General features: G+C 39.8%; 1 protein-coding gene across 3 annotated transcripts in view; it reads right to left on the reverse strand.

The window, feature by feature from the left end:
- Positions 1 to 25244, reverse strand: part of dipk1c (divergent protein kinase domain 1C) — a 135526-nt gene that overhangs the window by 99348 nt on the left and 10934 nt on the right. For 2 of the 3 annotated variants that reach the window (XM_072570640.1, XM_072570639.1), the window contains exons 2-3: positions 16959 to 17654; positions 13298 to 13462 (exon numbers count right to left, since the gene is read on the reverse strand). In XM_072570640.1, coding sequence (XP_072426741.1) covers positions 13298 to 13462; positions 16959 to 17654 — 861 coding nt within the window. Of the gene's footprint in view, positions 1 to 488; positions 5271 to 13297; positions 13463 to 16958; positions 17655 to 25244 lie in introns of those variants that run through there. The other variant, XM_072570637.1, reaches the window with a different exon arrangement.

The raw sequence follows: 25244 nt of genomic DNA on the forward strand, positions 1-25244 counted from the left end.
ACACTTCTAATATAATAGAAGTATCTTCATTGAATCCCTACAGGTTCTTAAATCCACACAGATCTTCCGAAGTGTAACCCACACAGACTCATTTTCCTACCATATTATTCTGCATTTCCCCTAACTAATGCACCTAACCTACACGTCTCTGAACACTGTGGACAATTTAGCATGGCCAATTCACCTAACCTGAACATCTTTGGACTGTTGGAGGAAACCCACACAGAAACAGGGAGAATGTGCAAACTCCACAGAGACAGTTGCCTGAGGCTGGAATCGAACCCGTGTCTCTGGTGCTGTGAGGTAGCAGTGCTAACCACTGAGCTACCGTGCCACTCCAAAACTTATTCCTCATTACTTTGGTATTTCTTGTGAAATGTTCTCTTACCAGCAAAATGAAAAGGTTCAACAGAGCTGGGCTTTTTACAGCAATACTATTTACAGTTAGTTAGGAATGTCATGCTCAATATTCACTTGTTTCAAATGAGTAAAATCTACAGTAACATGTTACTTTTATTAAAAAATTGTACATTGAACTTGTTTCGGTATTTTAGTGAAATCTTAGGAGAAATGCGTCCCATGTTTTAAAGCAGTTAGACACACCTAGTGTTTTATTTGGAAGACTTCCTTTATTGCATACCTGCTTTTGCAATCGTTAAACATGGGTCCATTTTCAGGGCAGAATATTTTTAATCCATGGTTAAATTGGATTCCAAAAACAAAAAACAGGCACTCATAAGACAGCCACACAGTAATCAAATATAATATGGTCTTCTGACATCAATAGCAATATTGGAATGTGTTAACTATAAGCATTAGTTTTCATGCTATGTATGTTGAACATTTTTTTTTTAGACTGTAATCCATAGGAGCACTCAAGTGCCAGATAGAAGCCAAGATCTATTTAGTCAAGGGTCACTACTGCCAGATTAAATCCTCCTGTTGCATCAGCTATATAAAAGTAGCCAGACTTATGGTCATCCATAATGGGGATTTACATATTATACCATCAAGCTTCGCTGTTGCATAGTCACTGACACAAAATGATTGTTCTAAACAGTGGAGACCTAGCTCATAGTAGTTTCTGTCCCCAAACTGCAACAAGAACAACAGAAATCCATGTATAAAGTAATCTTTTGTCCTTTAAGTAATGGGCATTACTGTGTATTCTACCAGCTGGTTTGGCAGACAGTCTGAAAGCATATTTTTGAGCATGTAACCATCAGAACGACTACAATAACAATAAATGTTTTGAACAATTGAGGACCGTTTCTATACACAGGTCACATTGTATTCCACTGCTGTCTTCGCCTGGACCAATTATGAAAATTGGCAACCAACCATCACTGTAGATGCTAATATAACAAGAAATTGAAGCTGCAGGATGAATCAGGCCCATAAGAGAAACAAAAGGCTTATTTTGGTGTGGAGTTGATTCTGAATGGGAATACCGCAAAGGCAATTCTGTCTCTGCACTTTTAGGAAGCTAGCCAATTGGTTGAATCCAGAGACACAGAATTAGCATAAACGTTTACAGATCATATTCACATAAACATCAAAGCAAGAAAAATATTGCAGGTCAAGACCACATACAAATAGCAGAAAAAGGAACATTGTGTATATACATCAGTGCATCTAATGTCAAGCACAATATGGTTCTGTTCAGTTATCAGACCCTCTTGGTGCATCAAATATATGTAAGTATAGTCCTGGATAAGTAAGAAATGCTTTATTTTTGTAACCACAGGGAATGCCAAATTCCAATGCCTGTTCTTAGGCAAAGACTGTACAGAAGTGCTTCAGTAACTGTGTATGTACATACAGATTTTTTATGAATACAGTATATTTTTGCAATTAAATAATTGTATGTTAATGGTGCAGAGTTTAGCTCATTATGCAGGCACATTAAACTGCGTATTGCAGATTATGGCATATAGAGAATCAATGATAAATCAGGCTAATTTAGTTCAACAAGAATAGTGAAAACTATTCCAGCATTCATCAGAGCAAATCAGTAGTTGTTTCAAAACGTTATTCATTCACAGACTATGAAAGTCATTGACTAAGCCAGCATTTATTGCCTAAAGGCATAGCCTCAGAATAAAAGGGTGCCAATTTAAGAACGAGATGAAGAGGAATTTCTTTTCTCAGAGGGTTGAGAATCGTTGACACTCCTTGCTTTGGAAAGTTGTGGGGACAGAGTCCTTGTGGCCAGGGCAGATAGATTCTTCATCAGTAGGGGAATCAAAGATTACAGGGAAAATGCAGGAAAATGGATGTGAGGAAAGTCAGATCAACCATGATCCTATTGAATGGTGGCGCCTAAGAGTCAATTTATTTGCCAGGTGTATGAAGTCACATGTGGGCCTGACCAGCTAAGGATGGCAGTTTCCTTCCCTGAAGGGTCTTAGTGAACCAAACATTTTTTTCCTGATAATTGTTTCATCATCATCATAAGACTCTTAATTCTCACTACAATGAAATTTGAACCAAGGCCCCCAAATCATTACTTGGGTCTCTAGATTAATAGCTGAAAATATGTTGCTGGAAAAGCACAGCAGGTCAGGCAGCATCCAAGGAACAGGAGAATCGATGTTTTGGGCATAAGCCCTTCTTCAAGAATGTTTGGAATATTTGGATATTTAACCTGAATATTTGGAAAGTAAATCTCAATCTCTAAACCTTCAACTTCAGCAGGAGCAAAAAAAGTCAATTTAATTTTGTCACTGTGCTATACATTGCAGTGAAACTGCAAATAGCTTTGATGCAAAATTGGCTCCAGGAAATGTGATTACTAAAAAATAGCAAGTTTAACATTATCCAATGTCTCTGGTTTCTGTACAAGTTCAGCATTCACAAGATACTTGCATCAGAAACAGAGGATTGTATTTTATAAGTCATTCGCCCATATTTAAGCAAGGTCTTGATTGCCGAAACATCCATTCCAAGAAAAATCCAATATCCATTGACATCGGTGTTATTAGTCCAGCTTGAATATGCATTTATATTAAGAGCTTTGGGACAAACTTTAACTCATGAGATATATTGGCTTTTTCACCAGCTGGATAGTCTCCAAGGTCTTTGAGGCCATTTACAAACTGCATTAAGATTGTGGACAAAACACAGTGGGGACAACTTTGACATAGACATCAGCGAAAATTATAAGTGAGAAGTGTGACGCTTAGCTAATCTGATGGTGCTTGTTTTAAAACAACTGCCAATGTTAAATCACTTCTTTTTTTCTTAGTAGCCTCTGTAATAAAGAAACTGGTGGACAGCATCAACACATTACATTGCAAAGCTTATAATATACTATGTGTTGAATCAATGTATGTGATGCAGAATTAGATCCTATCTCTGGCAAAAGTTCTGGTCGCCACACTACCAAAGAGATGTGGATGCTTTGGAGAGGGTGCAGAGGAGGTTCATCAGGATGTTGTCAAGAAAAGAGAGTGCTACCTTTGAAGAGAGGTTGAGTAGATTAGGATTATTTTCATTAGAAAGATGGGGGTTGAGGAGGGAACCTGATTGAGATCTACAAAATCATGAGAGATATAGACAGGGTGGATAGCAAGAATCTGTTTCCCAGAGCGGGGACTCAATTACTTGGGGTCACAAGTTCAAGGTGAGAGGGGAAAAGTTTCAGGGAGATATGCATGGAACGTTCTTAAGCAGAGGGTGGTAGGTGGCTGGAATGTGCTGCAAGTGGAGGTGGTCGAGGTGGGCACGATAGCATCATTTAAGATATATCTGGACAGATACATGAATGGGCAGGGAGCAGAGGGAATCAGATCTTAGAAAATAGGTGACAGGTTTAGATAGAGAATCTGGATTGGTGCAGGCTTGGTGTTCTTTTTTCTAGCCCGTTATACCTGCCTTGGATGTGGCTTGTCAATCACATCTACAGCAAGCACCTATCCATTCAATTTCCAGTGATCTCCCAGGGTAGCATATTTAAAAATAGAATTTACCTCTTAAAAGATCATTGAATTTAAACACTTGGTGTTTTGTGCTCACAATTTGATTCTGTTGATTGGCTGAATGAGAAGAAATGGCTGGCTACAGATATTTAAGTTTCTCCTTGGAGGTGATATTGGTGGAGGTCACACTCTACCATGCCTTACCACTCCTAAGCATGCACACATCTACTACTCACGCACCTGAATGCTTTTACTTAAGCGACTTCTCGCACCCCATGGCATTTGCAGAATAAACGGTTCCTATGTAATGCCTTGATCACACTTGAGTCAACTGCAGCCTGTTCAATATTCAATGAATTAGCCATCTCCTTGGTCTTCACTGAGTGGACCATGGGGAACATTGGGTCACCAAGAGCCAACAGCATTCAAGGTGGTCAAGTTAGAACATAGAACATAGAACATTACAGTGCACTACAGGTCCTTCAGCCCTCAATGTTGTGCTGACCTGTGAAGCCAAGCTGATAATTTTTCACATGATTTCCAAAAAGGAGTCATAGTGGACTTGAAATGCTATCATTTCTGTTGCTCTGTTGCTGTCTTCACAGAGGCTGCCACTCCTATTAAGCTTCTATTTTTATTTTGTTATTTGTCTTAGTTGGGCAACTGCTTCTAACTGGACCCAACTATATGGCACAAGCAATTGACAGCCAGCCAATTTTAGAGTTCAAAACAAGTGGTCAAACACTTCAACCTGCCATTGCTCATGTTTGTCTCTTCTCTCTTTTTCTCCATAATGTTTTTAAGAGGAGTACATTCCTCCCGAGGAGAGACTATTGGGGATCCATGTCTCCCAACCATCACTGCAAAGCTTGCTGGGTTGGTGAGGCAGTCGACAGCATCTAGTGAAACATCTACTACAAAATGAGCAGAGGCAAATGGTGGAGGAAATAGCATGTATTTATATTAAAATAGAGCTTTAACTAACTCAATTTAGTTATCTCCTGACTCTCTGCCGTATTACTTGCTTATCATTGTTATATACAATATGATAATAATGGTAAACCATGTAAACAACTTCATATTTCAACAGCAAGTTCCAACAGTCAGCTGTTTGACTTCTTGGCCAGACAATTTGTTGTTTAGATTTCACATGTCTCTTTGGCAGGCCTTAAACAAGTTGTATAGTTCAGAGAATGTAATCTCCATTGTTTCCTTGTCCACATTACCCTGATCGGACAGCTCAGCACATCTTTGCACTGCTTTATACAACTGGGTCTGCAATGGGTGATACACCCTTAACTCACTTAGCCTCGGTGAGAACAGGGGGCGAAAAATCTTATCACAAATAACCTGTGAAAAGCAAATCAAAAAGTTAATCATCATGTCTGAGCTTAGGTAATGATATCATGATGGAACACATCAAAAGGCTTCATGAAGAAGAAATCATGCCTGATAAACTTACCATAAATCTTTGAGAGGGTAACAAGCAGCACAGATAAAGACAAACAAGTAGATGTGATACATTTGAGTTTTCAGGGGGGATTTGATAAGGTACCACACATTAGGCTACTTAATAAGACAAGCACCCACAGTGCTGCAGATAGTATATCAGCTTGGATAATGTTAAAAATCACACAACACCAGGTTATAGTCCAACAGGTTTAATTGGAAGCACTAACTTTCAGAGGGCTGCTCCTTCATCAGGTGGTTGTGGATAAAGCTTGGATATAGGCTTGGAGAATTGCCTAATTAATAGAAAACAATGCTTTGGAATAAGAGAGGCAGTTTCAGGATGGCAACTTAATGGAGTGCTGGGGCCACAATTACTTGTACGTTAATAATATTAATGGTAGTGTAGATTAATGACCCTAAATGAGCAAAGTGAATGCACTGTAGCCATATTCATAGGTGACAAAAATAAGTGGGTAAGGCAAGTGATGAGGATGACACAATTATGCTGTGGAGGGATATAGACAGATTAAGCAAGCAGACAGAAACTTGGAATATAGAATATTCTGTGAGGTTATGCATTTGGCAGGAAGTATAGAGAAGCTGAATACTTGAATGGAGAAAAACTGCAGAAAGCTATGCAATAGTGGGATTTGAGAGTACTTAGAACAACAGAAAGCGAGCATCAAATTTCAGGTAATAGGGAAAGCAAAATGAATGTTGGTCTTTATTTCAAAGGGAATGGAATCTAAAAATAAAGAAGGTTCATTGAAATTATATAAGATTCTAGCCAGACCACTGTTTGAATATTGTGAACAGTTGGGTCTCCTTATCTAAGGAAAGATATACCGAATATCGGAGATAATCCAGAGAAGGTTCACTCGGCTGGTACCAGATGTGGAGGGACTGAGTTATGAGGAGAGGTTGAGTAGTTTGGGTTTGTATTCATTGGAGTTTAAAGATTGAGTGGTGCAGTGCCCTTGTAGTCATGGGTTGGATGCTAAATATATTCAAGATTGAGGTATACAGATTTTTAATTGTAAGAGAATCAAGGGTTTTGGGGACAATCACAAGAAAATGTGTCACATTAGCCATGAATGGTATTAGTGGAGCAGACTTAATGGACTGAACGTCCTACTTCTGCTCATATATATTATGGTCTTAACAAAAATGACTTAAGAGAAAGCAGTCCAGGCATATACACATGAAAGAAAAGACAGGCTGGATCAGAATAATGATCCAGATTCTCACTGACGGTTATAATGCTCAGCTATTTGGAGATAGCCATTGGTCCATAAGGAATGAAGAACAAAAGAGGCGTGAAAATTAATTTAGGCTTTTTTTGCTATGCCCTGACAGAACCAGTTACACAGTAGCTTTGTCAAAGGAAAGGGCTGATGATGTGGAAAACAATTTAATGTAAGGAGAAAACTGTGATTTATCCAACAGCTTTTCCTGAAACACTATTCCTGGGAACACCAGCAACCATCAGACAACCCATATGTAAATACCCTCTCACGAAGCATGAGCAACAGTGTTGTTATTAACTGGGGGTAGGCACCTTTCATTGATCCTAATTTGCTTGATACTCACACAGACATATTTAACACGAATTTAATCTTTGAATAATAAGCAGAAGCAGGAATCCTGCCTGATATTGCTCCTCCTTGGCCTAAAGAATACTGACATATAATTATAGTTCCGCTTTTACAGGTAGACAATCTTTTATCCGAAATCTGAAAAGCTCCAAAGTCTGAAGGTTTTTGGTAAAGTTTTTTTTTCTCATTAACAAGGTTATTTGGCATGCAAACAGAACACTCAAGTCGACACCCACTTGATGCATGTCACTCAGCTGTGACATGTGCGGCGTGGCTCAGCACTGGCAGGCCTCAATTCTCTCTCAAGGCCAGGCAGAGCTTTAAAATTTTCACCTTCAAACAGTCACTTATTCTGAAATTCAAAAAATTCTGAATTCCGAAAACCAGCTGGTCCCAAGCATTTCAGATAAAGGATTGTGCACCTGTACTGTGAAAATGTGACCCAAAACAACTCTTACATAAGGAAAACATTCATTTAAAATCTAATTGAGAAAAATTGGAAGTGAGATGTGTCCTGGTTTAGGGAATCTCACTTCACATCACAGTGAACAGCAATCAACCAAATAAAGTATTTTCCCTTCAAAGAAATGTGTTTTCTCCCACAGGCTATGTCTTCCCCCCCCCCAAAAAAAAGCAACAAGTATTGGCTTGTGACTCAAACACTTTGCTCATAGTCTCTGCCTGTCGTTTGTTTCTGAGATATCTTTCATACTTTATCTTGCTTGAGTGAAAGAAACAGATGACTTAAAACATATGATAGGGTGTAGCAGTATTTGAGCCTAGAGTGGGAAGAGGTCACTAGAATGGGAAGACCCTTGCATGGAGCACAAACAATAGCATTACACCTTGTGGTTTAAATGGCAATCTCCTGTGCTGAAGGTTCAATGCAATTCCAAGTAACTTCCTCTGGAACTATTGCAAACCATGACAGGCAAAACATATATCACATCATCGAGTTTGAAATGTCCATAATTGCATGCATAAATGACTTGGAAAGATAAAGGTGTTGTAGTAATAGCCTAAACCATTCATCGAAAGACAATGCTATTACCCTGGGAAACTGCATTCAAATACCATCACAGCAGCTGGTGGAATTTTAATTCACTTTAAAAAAAATAGAATTGAAAACTAGTCTCATAATGGTGGCCATAGTGCTATCATTGATCGGCATATAAACCCAACTTTTTCATTAATGCCCTTTAAGGAAGTAAATCTGCTGTCTTGACCTGCATGTGAGTCCGGCCCCACAGCGATGTAATTGATTCTTAACTGCCCTCTGAATTGGGTAGCCAGAGCACTCAGTTCAAAGGCAATTAGCACTGGTCACCAAATGCTGGCCAAGCTGCTAATGCCAATATTCCATGGCAGAACAATGAGGGAATGATTAAGTCTGTATATTTTGAAAGCTTGTAGATTTCACCTGTGTCTCTTCTGACCCCCAAAAGGTTCACATTGTGCATATGGAAAACTATATGTAAACTCTTTGTGAAGCTCCCTGCCAGCAAAAAACATGGTGGCATCTAAATAAGGACAATAAATATACACAAACTGGATGGAATAAGAGTACTGGCAGGGATACTGGGCATGTGTGTTTTGTACTTGCCTATTAAAAGTATTTCCAAGAATGGCAGCAGACGTTCTTGGTTGACATATAATTATTGTGCTCCTAGATTAATCGGGTTGATGATTTTTATTTGTTTGAGAAGTTGGCATTACTGGCTGAGCATTAATGCTCATACCTAAGCAATTAAGACTCAATGCATACTGCTGTGGGTCTGAAGTCACATGTTGGCCAGACCAGGTAAGGACTGCATTTTCATTCCTTACAGAACATTAGAGGGTCTTTCTGACAATTGACAGTTGCTACATAGCTGTCATTAGATAAATGTTTTACTTTAAATTTTATCATTTGCCATGCTGCACTCAACATCACATCCCCAGAACATTAGCACAGGGCAATGTCATTACCATTTCATCACTCTGGATCCTGAGGTAAAAATGTCTTTAAAAAGAATTAAGTATGGGGCTGCAGTGACAAGTTGCCTCCTGAAGAGTTAATGCTCTACAATCACAACCTTGAAGCTGTTTGCATTTGTTATTTTGCTTTTCAGAAGCAACACACATGTTGCCCCAATTGAGCCCACTCCCTGAATAGGCCTAGTTCCTTTAAAAATTCGGATGGACACCTCTGGAACCTGCTATATGAGGTTGAGATCCAGATAAAGCCAGTAGCTATGTTCCCAACTAACAACCCTGACCACAGAACTGAAAACATTCTCACTCTTTTCTCCTCCCAGCTACAGACACTTCCTAATCTCCTGTGGGTTTTCAGCCTTTTGTGCATTTATCTATGACTTCCAGTATCTGCAGTATTTCGGTTTTAAACTTTCTCTAATATACATTAACAATAAAATTAAATGAAATAGTATGCTCCCCAATCCAGTAAGTAATCGCTGCTGATTTCCATGTCTAAATCCCTCATTTGCATTTCCAGTGAATGGATGATCATTCTACATCAGAGAATTTTTGAATATGCCCCTCAGAATTTGTTATTTTCTCACATTCACCAATAAGTTAACCAGACCAAACACATCCTTCCTGGTGTTCCTCCTGACTTAACCCAAACCCATTTGTCATTCCAAGTTCAGATCATTTCATTTGACCTGCCACAGTTCCTTAGGTATGTCCTCTCCCAGCTAAGGGCTTGCCGGAATTTAAAGAAAGGAAGTCACCCCAGTGACACACGCCTTTAAGAGAAGCTTTTCCTGCTCAGTTTAGCTGGAAATTTCTCTGTTCTGCAACTTGTTACAAAGAATGAGGACAACTAATTTCTGGGACTTCTAGTGGTGCATTAAAATCAGTCAATCAGGAGCTGAATGGGAAGTGAAGAGAGGAGAAAAAAAAAGAGTAGATTAAGAGACAGAAAAGTCATTTTAAAAGAAATGTAAAATTATTTTCTTAAGTCACTAGCAACAATTCATAACTCAAGGAAAGATTTAACAACAAAGTCAAATATTTAACCAGTTCCCTTTCAATGTGAGCATGGTTCTGCGGCAATAAAAATGATCACTTTGTTGAACAAACAACCTCTTAATTACCCGACTGTCTTTCAGCAGTAGGTTTAAGGCCAATTAATGTGAAAATCCAGCAATTTCTTAAAATTTAACTGGAAGTCAAAGGGCAGGATGCTATTTGCCTGAGTAAATAATGGAGCAGGGTTAATCAACCAACCAGCTCTTGAGGTTCACAGCTCATGGTCAATCTGTAAATCCTTTGAATTTGTTGGCTGATTTATAGATTAATAAAGTGCACAGCACTGATAAACTGTTACTTCTCCAGGCAGTGGTTCACGTGTCTCCCAGTAAGATCTGGCAGAAATAGTAATTGTTTCTAAAGGGCAGTTATATATACTTTAAATGTTACCATCTGCTTCAATTTCCGTGCTTATAGTTTGTTAATGATACATTATAAATTTAATGTTGCTGATTAAAATGTGCTCGGGGAATTATACTCAAAGCACATGTTGTTGCATATCTGGACTCACAAATGAGTCCTGCTAATCTTCCCAGTTTTTGGTCAATTGTATATGAATTTCCAAAGATGCCCTTATTACCACCATGTTTATAAATACATAATTGTTGCATATTTATGATGACTTACAAGCTATGAAAAAAATGCAAGTTTAAAAACAAGTTATGTATCCATCATTTTATTTCACATTGTTACTTTAATATAATATTTAATGTCATGTGTGAAGCTGATTTAATTTCGAATGTGGAGATGTATTCTTTCAAATTAAAAATGTGACTTTATAGAAAACATTTTAAACATAATGCTGTTGTCAGGGTGTGCCTGAGTGGGAGATTACTGTCAGCTAACTTTGGAAGGAGGGGATGTTACTGTGGAGAGGCTTTGCTGGGAACAGTAGAAGGCTGCAAGGGGATGGGAAAAGGAGGAGGCAAGAGGGAGCTGGGAGAAGAGTGTGCAAGAGGAAAAAGAAGGTGTCTACATGGTTAGAGAGAAGAAGGGAGTTCCAAGTGAGGGGTGGAAGAAGAATAGGCTACATGAGTGGGGACTCAACATTTCTGCTCACCGGAGGCCCTCAGGTTAAACCACTACAAGTGGTCTCTCTCCAATTTCTCCTTCTATAAATATGTGAAAGTAAAAGGATTAGCAAGGACAAAATGCATTAAAGGCAGAGACAGGAGGAATATAGGCATTAGAAAAATGGCAGAAAAGCCATATCATTGCTTTGCATCTGTCCTCACAGAGGAAGAACACTGTGTCACCCTGAAATAATTAAGATCCAAAGGTCTACTGAGAGTGTTTAACTTAAAGGAATTAGTGTAAATAAAAAAATTAAAATTTTGCAAATTAACAGGACTAAAAGATGTCGTCACCAGGTCCCGATAGTGTTCATTCTAGAGGTTGAAAGAGAAAACCCACTTACAGAGGTCATGGATGCATCGCCTTTCAAAATTCTATTAATTATGTAGTGGTGCCTGCAGATTGGAAAGTTGCAAATGTAACATGATTGTTTCAGAAAGAAAGGACAGAGAACACAGACAATTACAGACCTGTTTGCCTGGTATCACCAGTAGGGAACATACTACGATCGATTACAAAGGACAGTTAAAAAATAAGTGTTGGACTGGGTAGAGTCAACATGGATTTGTGAAAGGCAAATCTTGTTTGACAAATTACTAACATTTTTGAGAATATCATAGAACCAATAAGTGGGAAACAGTGAATGAGATGTATTTGAACCTTGAAAAGACTTTTGGGTAAAGTCCAACACACACATCTGGGCTGATCTCAGGTTGGCAGGCTATGAATAATGGAGGTTATAAGGATCAGTGCTTGGGCCTAGTTGTTCACCATATATATCAATAATTGTAATATGGAGATCACATGTGATATTGCCCGAGTTTGCAAATTGTACAAAACTTGGCAAGAATGCAAGCAACAAAAAAGATGCCACGAAACCTCAAGGGGATTTAGACAGGCTGAGTGAGTGGTTGAAAGCATGGCAGATGAATATACTGTGGAAACGTGGAAAAAAGATAGGAAGAAATAAGATGCAGAATATTTCTTAAATTATGAGATATTGGAAAGTGTCAATGTCAAAGGTTCTTGTTCATAAGTCAGTGAAAGCTAGCATGCAGATGCAGCAAGCACGTTGGCTCAGTACTTAGCACTACCCAGGGACCTGGGTTCAATTCCATCCTTGGTGACTGCCTATAGGAGTTTGCATGTTCTCCCTGTGTCTACGCGGGTTTCCTTCATGTTCTCCAGTTTCCTCCCATTGTCAAAGATGTGCAGGTTAAGTGTATTGGCCACGTTAAATTGCACATAGTGTCCAGTGATGTATAGGCTCAATGGGTTAGCCATGGAAAATGCAGGGTTGGTGGGATGTTATTGGGAGGAGTGGTGTGGACTTGTGGGCGGCACGGTGGCACAGTGGTTAGCACTGCTGCCTCACAGTGCCAGAGACCCGGGTTCAATTCCCGCCTCAGGCGACTGACTGTGTAGAGTTTGCACGTTCTCCCCGTGTCTGCGTGGGTTTCCTCCGGGTGCTCCGGTTTCCTCCCACAGTCCAAAAGATGTACAGGTCAGGTGAATTGGCCATGCTAAATTGCCCTTAGTGTTAGGTAAGGGGTAGATGTAGGGGTATGGGTGGGTTGCGCTTCGGCGGGGCGGTGTGGACTTGTTGGGCCGAAGGGCCTGTTTCCACACTGTAAGTAATCTAATCTAATCTAATCAAATGGCCTGCTTCCTCACTATAACAGTTGATAAACAGGGATAGAAATGCCACCTGGAAAGACAAGAAACACAGAAGCCTTTGAAAGGCAATGAGTAACTGTTCAGCCATAGACGAAGCTGGAACTAGGATTTCATAGAATCCCTGCAGTGTGGAAACAGGCCTTTGGGCCAGCAAGTCCACACTGGCTCTCCGAAGAGCCCCCACCCCATATCTCCCATCACCAATGCACTGAACCTACACATCCCTGAACACTATGGGCACATTAACATGACAATTCACCTAACCTGCACATCCTTGGCAGTGTGAGAGTAAACCCACGCAGACAGGGGGAGAATGTGCAAACTCCACACAGTCACTTGAGGCTAGAATCGAACCCAGGTCCTTGGCCCTGTGAGACAGCAGTATTAACCACTGAGCCACTGTGCCAATTTGTGAAACAATTTGCTGGTTATATTCATAATGGTCATAAATTGCATCTAATATTCCATTTAGAATATTACATCAAAAATAAATGATAATTAAAAACAATTATTTATGAAATTTTAAAGTAAAAAATTACAACTTACCTGGAGGTTATTATTTGAACGGTCTGCTCGGCATTTTTTAGTCTTAATATTGCACCTAGAAAAACAGTCAAAAAAGTTGCAGTCTTCATCATCTGTACAATTTTGTTCAAGGATGGCACGCATTTTGGGTTCAAAAAATGCCATGTCGACATCAATTGTAACAACCTGTAACAGTAAATGGAAGTACTATTTAAACCCTCAATTTAGTTTTACCAGTCTTTAATTAAGAGCTATTTGTTCATAAATTTTTATAAATGAGTTTACATATGATAGAAAATGCTCCCAATCATCATTAATAAATACAACCTTAAATATGTTCAGCAACATTTCTATTTGCTATGTTAATGAGGTATTAAGATATGGATGGGAAACTTAGTGTGGTTTTAATTAAGACAGAAATTGAACAAGGAATGAATTTAACCATGATCAAATATAATTGTAGGAACAAATATTTTTACTTGATTCTAGATATTAAAGACTGAAAATGCAAAACTTTCAACCATCACTAAAGGCACTTGTGCATTAAATAAACACCTTCCTATTAGTTTTTTCTAGATTAAGACTTTCTATGGGAATAAGATGACAGGGCAGCACTTTGATTCAAATTCAATTCAGGCTTTTAATATTGATATCATCCCCTTCTGATGGTTAAATTGTCTTAGTAATTTCTTTCATGTTTGTTCTTGAGATGTGAAGATCAGCTGGGGAAGCATTTATTGCCCATCTCTATTTGTTGCGGGATTCATAGCCCTGGTGAAAGTGGTAGTGAGTTGCCTTCTTGAATTGCTGCAGTCCATGTGTTGTAGATACACCCACTGTTGTGTCAGGGAGGGACATCCTAACACAAGTCAGTGACAGGGAAGGAATGGCAATACATTTCCAAACCAGGTTGTGGTGTTCCCAAATATCTGCTGCCTTCCTCCTTATAAGCTGTAGAGGTCAGGAGCTCAGAAGATTCTGCTGAAGGAGCCTTAGTGAGTTGTTTCAGTGCATCTTGTACATCGTGGCGAAGGAAATGAATGTGAAAGGTATTGAATTTGGTGCCAATTAAGAGGGCTGTTTTACCTAGATGGGGTCAAGCTTCTTGAGTGTTCAAATTCTTGTCATCTAGATAAGTGGCATATTCTATCACACTCCTGACTTGTGCCTTGTAGATGGTGGACAGGCTTCAGGGAGTAATGTGAGTTACTCACTGCAGGATTCCTAGCCTCTGATCTGCTCTTGTAGCCACATTCTGGCTGAATAAATAAAAGATATTTATTCATATGTACTTGCTTACTTGTAAAATTGAAAATCAATGACTGTTCCAACAAACTCATCCCACCACCTAGATTGAGCTTCCGTATATCCTCCAAGACTATTAATATAAACAGTCATGAATTCTCGAAGTTGGGATTTGCAATGCCCTCAATCAGGAACTTGCCCAGTGTCAGCACAGTTATGCCAGGTCTCCGCTGGCAAACCTCATTATCATTTAGGGTCTACCAGTAACATAGGCCTGAGGCACAGCCTTTCTGGTGGACCAAGCAGTTTTTCCAGTGGCCAACTAGGGACATGATGTTTATCTCTCTGAGTGAAGGGAGCAGACACCCAGAAACTTTGAATCATTGCAAAGTCTGTGCAGCATTTGCGGATTCTTTGGTGCCTCTTCTTCCAAAGACCTCTGTTTTTTCTTACTCCTTGACCTTCAACAGGTTTCGAGTGGAGATCACCAGTCACCATGATCCAAGTTTAACTGCCAGGAAGTCCTTCATTAGCTGGAAAGTGTCCTAGGGCATTCTGCATTAATCAACTACACTATAAACTGTACACATTCCTTTGCTTTTGTTGCTTTACTTGTGAGTAGTTTTATACTGCTAAGTTTGAGGTTGTATGGTCTGGATCAAATTTAATATGAATGACTTAACTGGGTGAGGTGAATAATAAATGACATACTCCATACTCCCCTACCTATTTCTACAATGCTATTTCAGAGATAATCACACAATATCCCCTCCCTCCATTGCCTGCCCCTTGACACACTCGTATGACAATTTTGGAACTGTGATTATAGGTGTTATCTTCCACCACACGTAAAGATAACTGACTTGAGGTGGAATAGGTTCCATTGAGGCCAATGTGAAAATGCCAAGTTCATTTTTCCTTTGATCTATAACAAACTCTTGTTAACATTCTGGAGGCAGGTACTATGCCCTAGAGACTGAGTGTGAAGATGAAACTGACCTCTTGTGCATTGTTAAGATAACAAGATGAACACAGAGCCTGCTGTTTTACTTAAATTCCATGAACATTCTCTTTTGTGTACAATGCTTGAGCTTCTGGAGAATGCACAGGTTTCAGTCTCAGTTTCAACATAAAAAATGGATATCTTTATAAAAATGTCTTATTCTTTTATACATGAAACTGATATTGCAATGCAAAAAACCCTTAATGCAATATAAGACCTCTTACCATAGAAACACTTTCAATCTGATTCCCTCTCAGTTAATTTAAAGACAATATTCAGCCTTTTAATAATAATTAGATCAACCCCCGGAACAATAATGGAGAGAGGAATTTGAAATTAATGGATTAAATTATACATTTAATCACTTGACTTAAGTGTTTAACATCCCTTTTAGTAAAAAGAAGTTTATCTTTTATCTGTATTAATATTTGAAAATTGAATAAATCACAATCAGCCCACACATACATACACCTGTATACATATACACTGACTGTGTAGACACACACTCTTGTATAATCACATGCATTTGCACACATACAGTCACACGCATTTACAAATATATCCATAGACAGACACGTACATAAACACAAACTATATATGTACAGGCAGACACAAACATGTGCATAATGTGCAGATATACACACGCAAATGCAGATGCAGATGCATGTGTAGACACATGCACATGTGCAGATATACATACACAGATATATGCAGACACACATTCAATCCTAGCAGGAATTACTACATGATAACTAGTGTTATTGTCAAGTGAATATAGTAAACAGGGTTTTACTTGTGGTTCTGGACCAGTATGAGGAGAATTGTGCACAAGTTAATAAATCCTCTGTCAGGGAAAAGTGCTGTGTCTCTGTTCCACATGTGCTTTGGTCCATTTAACAATCAGGAGCTAGAACTTCACACAGTTCTCCCCTTTATTGACATGTCCTGTGTGCACTTCAATCTATGTCCTTGAAATCTAGGAACATGGGAAGAGGGACTGATTTATCTCAGCCACTCTAGCTTGTTCTGCCATTCAATTGGATCATAGTTGGTCTTTAATTACGTAGAAACAGAATTTAGGAGAAGGAGTAGGCCACTTGGCCCCTCGGTCTTACTCTGCCATTCAGTATAATCATAGTTGAATATCCAGCTCTTCCCAGAATCCTGTTCCCAGTTGCTCTACATATCATTTGATCCCTTTAGATCTAAGAACTATATCCAGCTCCTTCTTGAAAACGTTCAATGTTTTGACCTCAACTGCTTCCTATGACAGAGATTTCCTTTGGCTGTCACTCTCTGGACGAAGAAATTTCTCCTCACCTCGAAGACACAACTCTGGATTTAAGATATTCTTTAAATTCATGTATGAATTTTGAAACAAATGTGTCTGTGTTTATGATACTGATTCCCATTCCCTACTTGCTGAGAAATTACCGTTAAATCAGCCCTGATGGCAAAGTTTTCCGGTTTGATGTCACAAAGGTGAAGCTGGTGAGAAAAATCATTCTCAAAATGTCTGGCCAATTCGAGGAAACTCAGTGCGATTCCATTTGTCACCTGCCACCATGCCTTTCTGCTACTGCCTCGCCAGGAAAGGGGGACCAGCTTCTCAAGGGAGAACAGGCTGCGGTGCCAAGCGTGACCAGCTGTAAGGTACTCGACAGCATAGAAATGTCCACAGGAGCCAATCACTCTGAGAACATGCTTACTGAGGTCCTGCAGCAACTGGAAAAACACATACTCCTCCTGTTGAAAGAGGGACCACATACTGGCCAGCTCTGCCCTAGAGAAGGAGCCTGTCCTGCCTTTTAGGTGCTTGGTCCATAGCTGCGGTACTGTGACATTCTTCACATCCAGGCCCAAGGAATGTTTGATTTCCAATGCAGTAAAGACGAGGATATCAACATCTGGAATGGGTCTGCTTTCTCGCTCATCCAATAGGTACAGACTTTCATAGCTCAGGAAGTCCTCCAGTTTGGATTTCAGAATTATGGGCTGACCATTCCAATCAGCCTGGATGACTTTCTTCCCTTTGTCGTAGTAAAGACAGCGTTTGTAAACCATAGTCTGTGTCACACATAAGTCCTCACATAAATCTCCAGTTAGGATACCTTGCCTGTAGTCCTGACACTGAAACAAACAGAGAAACACAGAGAGTCAGCTGTACAATATTTTACTGAAACACAGGGCTACAAAATATGTGCATAATGTTTCTAAAACTCAATCAAACTTGAAAGTTGCATGTGCTTTACTTCTGAAATATTGTGTAACAGGGAATATTTGGGCATCAATCTTTATATTGTTTCTTGGATAGAATTGTTAAGTCTTTTCTCAAAAATTCCGAATGTTCCAATATTTTTCTTCAAGGTTTATGAAAATTAATACAAGAGCATGGTAAACTGGTCAGCAAGGTTAAATCAATAGAATTAAGGGGGAACTAGTCAATTGGTACAAAATTGGCTTGAAGGTAGGAGACAGAGTGTGGTGCGGGACGGTTGTTTATTGGACTGGAGGTCTGTGACCAGTATTGTGCTGCAAGGATCAATAGGTGCACTGCTTTTCATCATTTATATAAATGACTTGGGTGTGGATATAGGAGATAGGGTTAGTAAATTTGCAGATGACATCAAAATTGGTGCTGTAATGGACAGTGAAAAGGGTATCTCAATGGGAGTTTGATCAGATAGGCCAAAGAGTGGCAGATGGAGTTAAATTTTTGGTAAGGAAAACAAAGGAAGGACTCATATAGTTGATGGTAGAGCCCTGGGAAGTGGGGGAGTGTTGCTGAACAATGATCCTGCACCCCAAAGTTTCTGAGTTCCTTGGAAGTGGAGTCACAGGTAAATAGGGTGGCAAAGAAGGTGTTGGCTTGCCTTCAGTGGTCAGTACATTGAGTACAGGAGTTGGGATAACCTGTTGTGTCTGTACATGACATTGGTGAGACTACTTTTAGAATACTGCATGCAATTCTGTTCTCCCTGCAAAAAGGAACATATTATTAAACTTGAAAGGATTAATAAAAGATTTATAAAGATTTCGCTGGGATTGAGCTATAGGGAGAGGCTGAATAGGCTGTGGATTTTTTTCACTGGAGTGTCGGAGGATGAGTGGTGATCTCATCGAGGTTTATGAAATCATGAGAGACATGGATAAGATAAAATGCCAAGGTCGTCTTCCCAATGTAGGGGAGTTCCAAACTAGAAGACATACGTTTAAGGCAAGAGAGGAAAGATTTAAAAGGCAGCTGAGAGGCAACATTTTCATGTGGAGGAGTGGTGAGTGTATAGAACAAGCTGCCAGAGGAAGTGGTGGAGGCGGGAATAATTATAACATTTAAAAAACATCAGGATGGTTACATTAATAAGAAGGCTTTTGAGGGATATGGGCAAAATATTGGCAAATGGGACGAGATCAGTTTAGGATATCTGGTTAGCATGGGTGAATTGGACCAAAGGATTTGTTTCCATGCTGTATTGTGCTATGACTATATTTATCATATTTTGGCCACAGCAAATAGTCCTTAAAGGGTTCCGCATTGCTGTTTCACAGTGCCAGGGAACCAGGTTTGATACCAGCCTTGGGTGACTGTCTATGTGGAGTTTGCAAGTTCTTTCTGTATGTGTGTGGGTTTCCATGAGGTGATCTGGTTTCCTCCCGCAACCCAAAGATGTGTATATTAGGTGGATTTGCTATGCTAAATTACCCTGTGATGTGCAACCTAGGTAAATTAGCTGTGGTGGATCAGGTGTGGGGATGTGTCTGGGTGAGATGCTGTTTGGAGGGTTAGTGCAGTATTGATGGGCCACATGGCCTCATTTTGCACTGTAGGGATTCTATGATATGCTGTCTATCACATAATCTGAAGCAAAAAACCTACCATGTAACAAGGAGGAAACAAAAAAAGTTAGCTGGCAGTTTGCTTTACTCTGCAACATACTCTTTTATATTAAAGTAACAGCACCCATTTTACTTAGCAGCACATTCTATCTTGAGCAGTGAAATGACTGGTCCATTCATAAACTCTTAGTTGCACTTTTTGAGGCAAAGTATTGGCCAACATGTTTTATCAGATCATGGGTCTCAAAGAGGTCATGTAAATTTGACATTAAACTGTACTCATTTGGATTATGTCATATGGTCTTTGGGCGGAGACAGTTGAGATCTGCATGAGTTCCTAAGGGGAGCAGATGTGTTCTGCACAGCTCCTGATTGTCCTAAGTTACTAAGTGTAGCAAGTGTCTTAGATCCAACAATCTTCAGATGCTTCATCAATGATCTTCGATTCATCATAAGGTTACCAGTGGGAATGTTTGCTAATGATTGCATAATGTTCAGCATCTATTACTGAAGCAGTCCATGTCTAAATGCAGTACGTCCTGAACAACACGCCTAAGCCAAAAAGTAGCAAATAATATTCACACCACACAAGTACCAGGCAATGAGCATTTCCAATAAGGGACAATTGCCCCTTGACATTTAATAACTTTTCCTTCACTGAATCACTGATCATCAACATTCTGAGGGTTACCATTGACCTGAAACTGAACTGGATTCACCATATAAATACTAAGGCTAGAAGAGCAGATCAGAAGCTAGGAATCCTGCACCAAATAATTTAATTCCTGACTCGCCAAAGCCTGTCCACTGAATACAAAGCTCAAGTGAGTTGTGTGTTAGGATACTTCCCACTTGTCTAGTTGAGTATAGCCCCACCAACATCCAAGACACAGCAACCCACTTGATTGGCATCATATCCAAAAACATTCAGTTACTCTATCAGTGACACTCAGGAGCTGCAGTGTGTACTATCTACAAAAAGCAGTGCGGAGATTCACCAAAGGTCCTGAGACAGCATCTTCTAAATGCACAACTACCATCTAAAAGGACAAGGGCAACAGAAAGACATGAACATTACCACCTGCATTACCCTCCGAGCCACTCACCATCCTGACTTGGAAATTTACCCTCACTTATTTTATGTTGCTGGATCACAATCCTGGAACATCCTCCCTAACAGTATTGTGGGTCAACCTACAGTACATGGACTGTAGCAGTTCAAGAAAGCAGCTCACCACCAGCTTCTCAAGAGTGACTAGGGATAGGCAATAAATTCTGGCCCTGCCAGAAATGCCCACATTCCATCAGTGAATTTTTAAAAAAAGGTTAGCTGTTCCTATCATGCAGTAGGCTACTTTGCTATATAATTAACTGTTTCCTCTATTTAGAGCAGTTGTAGTATATCAATACAACTGAGAATTAGAAAGCCCTAGACTCTGCATAGAGAAAGAAGGAATGTTGGCAGCAAACTAACCAAACAATTATACAAATAAAGACTCCAAGGGAGTATTGACTGCTCCTTGTTGAATGATGAAATGTTCCAATCACTGTAACAGGCAATCAGGGAGGGGTTTATCAAAAGAATGTCATTTCAGACAATTCAGCACTCCCTCAGCATTGAAGTGTTCATTGAGACAACATTGTTCTCCAATGTGTAGTTAAATAATTTAACAATAAATAGTTTTATAAACATCAAGCTCAATCATTTTTACCATGCAATTTTGTTTATTTTGAATTCTCTTTAAAACCAAATTAAAATTAGAGGTGCACCGTCAAAGACCCATTTTGATCCCAGCTACAATATGACAGGTGTGGAGCTAAGAGAAAGTGAGGACTGCAGATGCTGGAGATCCTGCTGCACAGGACTGGAGCTAAACATTGCTAAGCAACAGCATGTTGCTTGATCAATAAACAATTCACATTCTAGTTTCATATACGGCATGGCACTTAATCCTATTGTTCTGTGAGATATGCAATGCAATGCTTAGTGTAAGGGGCAGATATTGCTTGATAACACAAGCCTTAAAACTCTAGACGAAGTTGTAAAGTGAGCCAATCACGTAATTTAAAACTACATCAAGTGCAGTAGATGGTGTCTACATGGACTTCAGCAAAGCCTTTGACAAGATACTGCATGGTGGGTTGTTGAGTAAAGGTGAATCTCATGGAATCCAGAAAAAGCTGACCAATTGAATAAAAAATTTGCTTGAAGTAGAGGTAGTGGTAGAGGGTTGTTTTTCAAAATGGAGGTCCCTGAACAGCAGGGACTGATGCTGGATCCACAATTATTCATCATTTATATAAATAATTTGGATAAGAATTTAGGAGGTATGGTTAGTAAGTTTGCAGATGACACAAAGATTGGTGATATAGTGGACAGTGAAGACTGTTATCTAGGAATACAACTTGATCTTGATTAACTAATGGGCTGAGGAATGGCAGATGGAGTTTAATTTAGATAAATGCAAGGTATTGCTTTTTGATAGGTCAAACAAGGCTGAATTTACACAGTCAAAGGTAGGAACCTGGGGAGTGTTATAGAAAATATCTAGGTTTACAGGTTCATAGCTCCTTAAAAATGGAGTCACGGGTAGTAAAGAAGGCTTTTGGCATGCTTGCTTTCATCGGTCAAAGCATTGAGTGTTGGGACATCTTGTTTCAGCTGTGTAGATGGTGGTAAGGCCCCATTTGGAGTACTGTGTGCAGTTCTGGAAACCCTATTTTAAAAAGGATATTATTAAACTAGAAAGATTGCAAAACATATTTACTAGGATGCTACCTGGATTAGAAAGTTTGAGTTATATGGATAGGCTGGGACTTTTTTCCCTTGAGCGTAGGAGACTGAGCGATGACGATCTAGAGGTTTATAACATCATCAAAGTCACAGGTAAGGTAGATAGCCAACAGCTTTTCCCCATGCTAGGGGAGTCTAAAACTAGAGGGCATAGGTTTAAGGTGCAAGGGAAGAGATACAGCTGTCAGAGGTAGTGGTGGAAGCAAGTACAATTTTGCCATTTAAGAAACATTTGGACAGGTACATGGATGGGATTGGTATAGAGTGATATGGACTAAATGCAGGCAAATAGACAGGATTAATTGTGAAAACTAGGTGGCATGGACAAGTTGGACCAAGGTGCTTGTTTCCATGGTGTAAACTTCCATGACCCTATGATCAAAAACCTTGTGTTCCTAAAACAAACTTTGCAAAGCAGGGAAGCTTTGTTGAATGTGAAGGTGAGGGGAGCTAAGGTGGTTAAAGCTTAAGATTCCAAATCCTGAATGCCCACTACCTACTGACCGACGAAATCTCCACATCATAGAAGTGTTTAGTTTATTGAATCTGCTCTTGCAGATTGTAAATGTTGAGTTGCAAGTAGGCCTATATTCCTGAAAGAATGCATTTGCCACATCTGATAATACAATGAGCAGCAAACTGGTTGATAGTAGTGAAGTTACTCACAGGTATCCTAAATTACTCACTGGTCTGGAGGTTCAAAGCAGCAATGATGTTTGCACCAAAGGAGAGCAAAGCTAGTTTGTAAAAATCACCCAGGTCAACATCAGGAATTACTTTCAGGTGAAATGGAGTCTGTACAAGTTTTGTTTCTTTTTGCGTAAGGTCTATGTAGTTCTTAGTGTAATGTTTAAAATGTGTTTGGGACCTATGGTGCCATCTCACTGACCTCTTGGCACTGGCAGCATTCTATGCTGCCCCTTCTCTCTCCTTCCAATCCTTACTCACCATGCAGCAGGCAGCAAGTACTTATTACACAGCTATCCTGTTCAGTAAAGTTGTTAGCCTCACTTCTGCTGCTACATTTAAATTAAATGGCTTTTTGATAAATGTGAAAAACATGCTTGGAAAAATCTGGAATTTCACAAGTTTCAAAAAGTTTCTGAACAAATGCATGTTGTAGGAGATTAAATACAGCTAAAACACTATACAGAGGATTAATGCAAAACTGTCTAATATACATTGCTTTTCTTTACTGAAGATTCTGGCCTGACAAATTTCTAGTAACGTTATCTGAATGCATATTGCCTGAGGAAATATTTCTCTCATGCTTAATAGGTGTAATTCTTTACATAATCCTCCATACCATTATAAAATCTTATATATTGTGGTTACCATGATGGACTGTCCTTCTCAACCTCTCCCCTCGCTTGAGAAATGGTAATGACCACTAGTAATCATTCTCTCTCTAGTGAGAGAGCATCGCTATAGTCCAGTAGGACTATGGCAACTTTACCTTTTAGGTACATCATTTGACAAGGTTCCCTGTGGGAGACTGATTAGCAAGGTTAGATCTCATGGAATACAGGGAGAACTAGCCATTTGGATACAGAACTGGTTCAAAGGTAGAAGACAGAGGGTGGTGGTGGAGGATTGTTTTTCAGACTGGAGGCCTGTGACCAGTGGAGTGCCACAAGGATCGGTGTAAATGTTGAGTTGCATGTAGGCATGTATTCATCATTTATATAAATGATTTGGATGCGAGCATAAAGAGGTATAGTTAGTAGGCTTGCAGATGACACCAAAATTGGAGGTATAGTGGACAGCGAAGAAGGTTACCTCAGATTACAATGGGATCTTGATCAGATGGGCAAATGGGCTGAGAAGTGGCAGATGGAGTTTAATTTAGATAAATGCGAGGTGCTGCATTTTGGGAAAGCAAAGCTTAGCAGGACTTATACACTTAATGGTAAGGTCCTCAGGAGTGTTGCTGAACAAAGAGACCTTGGAGTGCAGGTTCATAGCTACTTGAAAGTGGAGTTGCAGGTAGATAGGGTAGTGAAGAAGGCGTTTGGTATGCTTTCCTTTATTGGTCAGAGTATTGAGTACAGGAGTTGGGAGGTCATTTTGCAGGTGTACAAGATGTTGGTTCGACTACTTTGGAATATTGCGAGCAATTCTGGTCTCCTTCCTATCAGAAGCATGTTGTGAAACTTGAAAGAGTTCAGAAAAGTTTACAAGGATGTTGCCAGGGCTGGAGGATTTGAACTATAAGGAGAGTTGAATAGGCTGGGGCTGTTTTCCCTGCATCGTTGGAGGCTGAGGGTGACCTTATAGAGGTTTATAAAATCACGAGGCGCATGGATAGGATAAATAGACAAAGTCCCTGGAGTGGGTGAGTCCAGAACTAGAGGGCATAGGTTTAGGGTGAGAGGGGTAAGATATAAAAGAGACCTAAGGGGCAACTTTTTCACACAGAGGGTGGTACATTTCTGGAATGAGCTGCCACAGAAAGTCGTGGAGCTGAAAATGTGTTGCTGGAAAAGCGCAGCAGGTCAGGCAGCATCCAAGGAACAGGAGAATCGACGTTTCGGGCATAAGCCCTTCTTCAGAAAGGGCTCATGCCCGAAACGTCGATTCTCCTGTTCCTTGGATGCTGCCTGACCTGCTGCGCTTTTCCAGCAACACATTTTCAGCTCTGATCTCCAGCATCTGCAGTCCTCACTTTCTCCTACAGAAAGTGGTGGAGGCTGGTACAATTGCATGATTTAAAAGGCATCTGGATGGGTATATGAATAGGAAGGGTTTGAAGGGATATAGGCTGGGTGCCGGCAGGTGGGACTAGATTGGGTTGGGATATCTGTTCGGCAGGGACAAGTTGGACCGAAAAGTCTGTTTCTGTGCTGTATATCTCTATGACTCTATGACTTAATATACTACAGGAATGCAGACAGCTAACCAAACAGCTGTTCACATATGATGAATAAACTCAGTAATCTGCTGATAGGCAACTTCCTGAATAAATATTTTTTAGAAACTAATGATTATCTGGGAGTAAATTACAGGACAGTTGCCAAAATGGGGAGCTCCATATTATCATCAATCAAATAACAGAAGTCTGAGCAGTAGAGGATCATGAGCTGATTCAT

Source organism: Chiloscyllium punctatum, chromosome 5, assembly GCF_047496795.1.
Source record: "Chiloscyllium punctatum isolate Juve2018m chromosome 5, sChiPun1.3, whole genome shotgun sequence".
Taxonomy (NCBI): domain Eukaryota; kingdom Metazoa; phylum Chordata; class Chondrichthyes; order Orectolobiformes; family Hemiscylliidae; genus Chiloscyllium; species Chiloscyllium punctatum.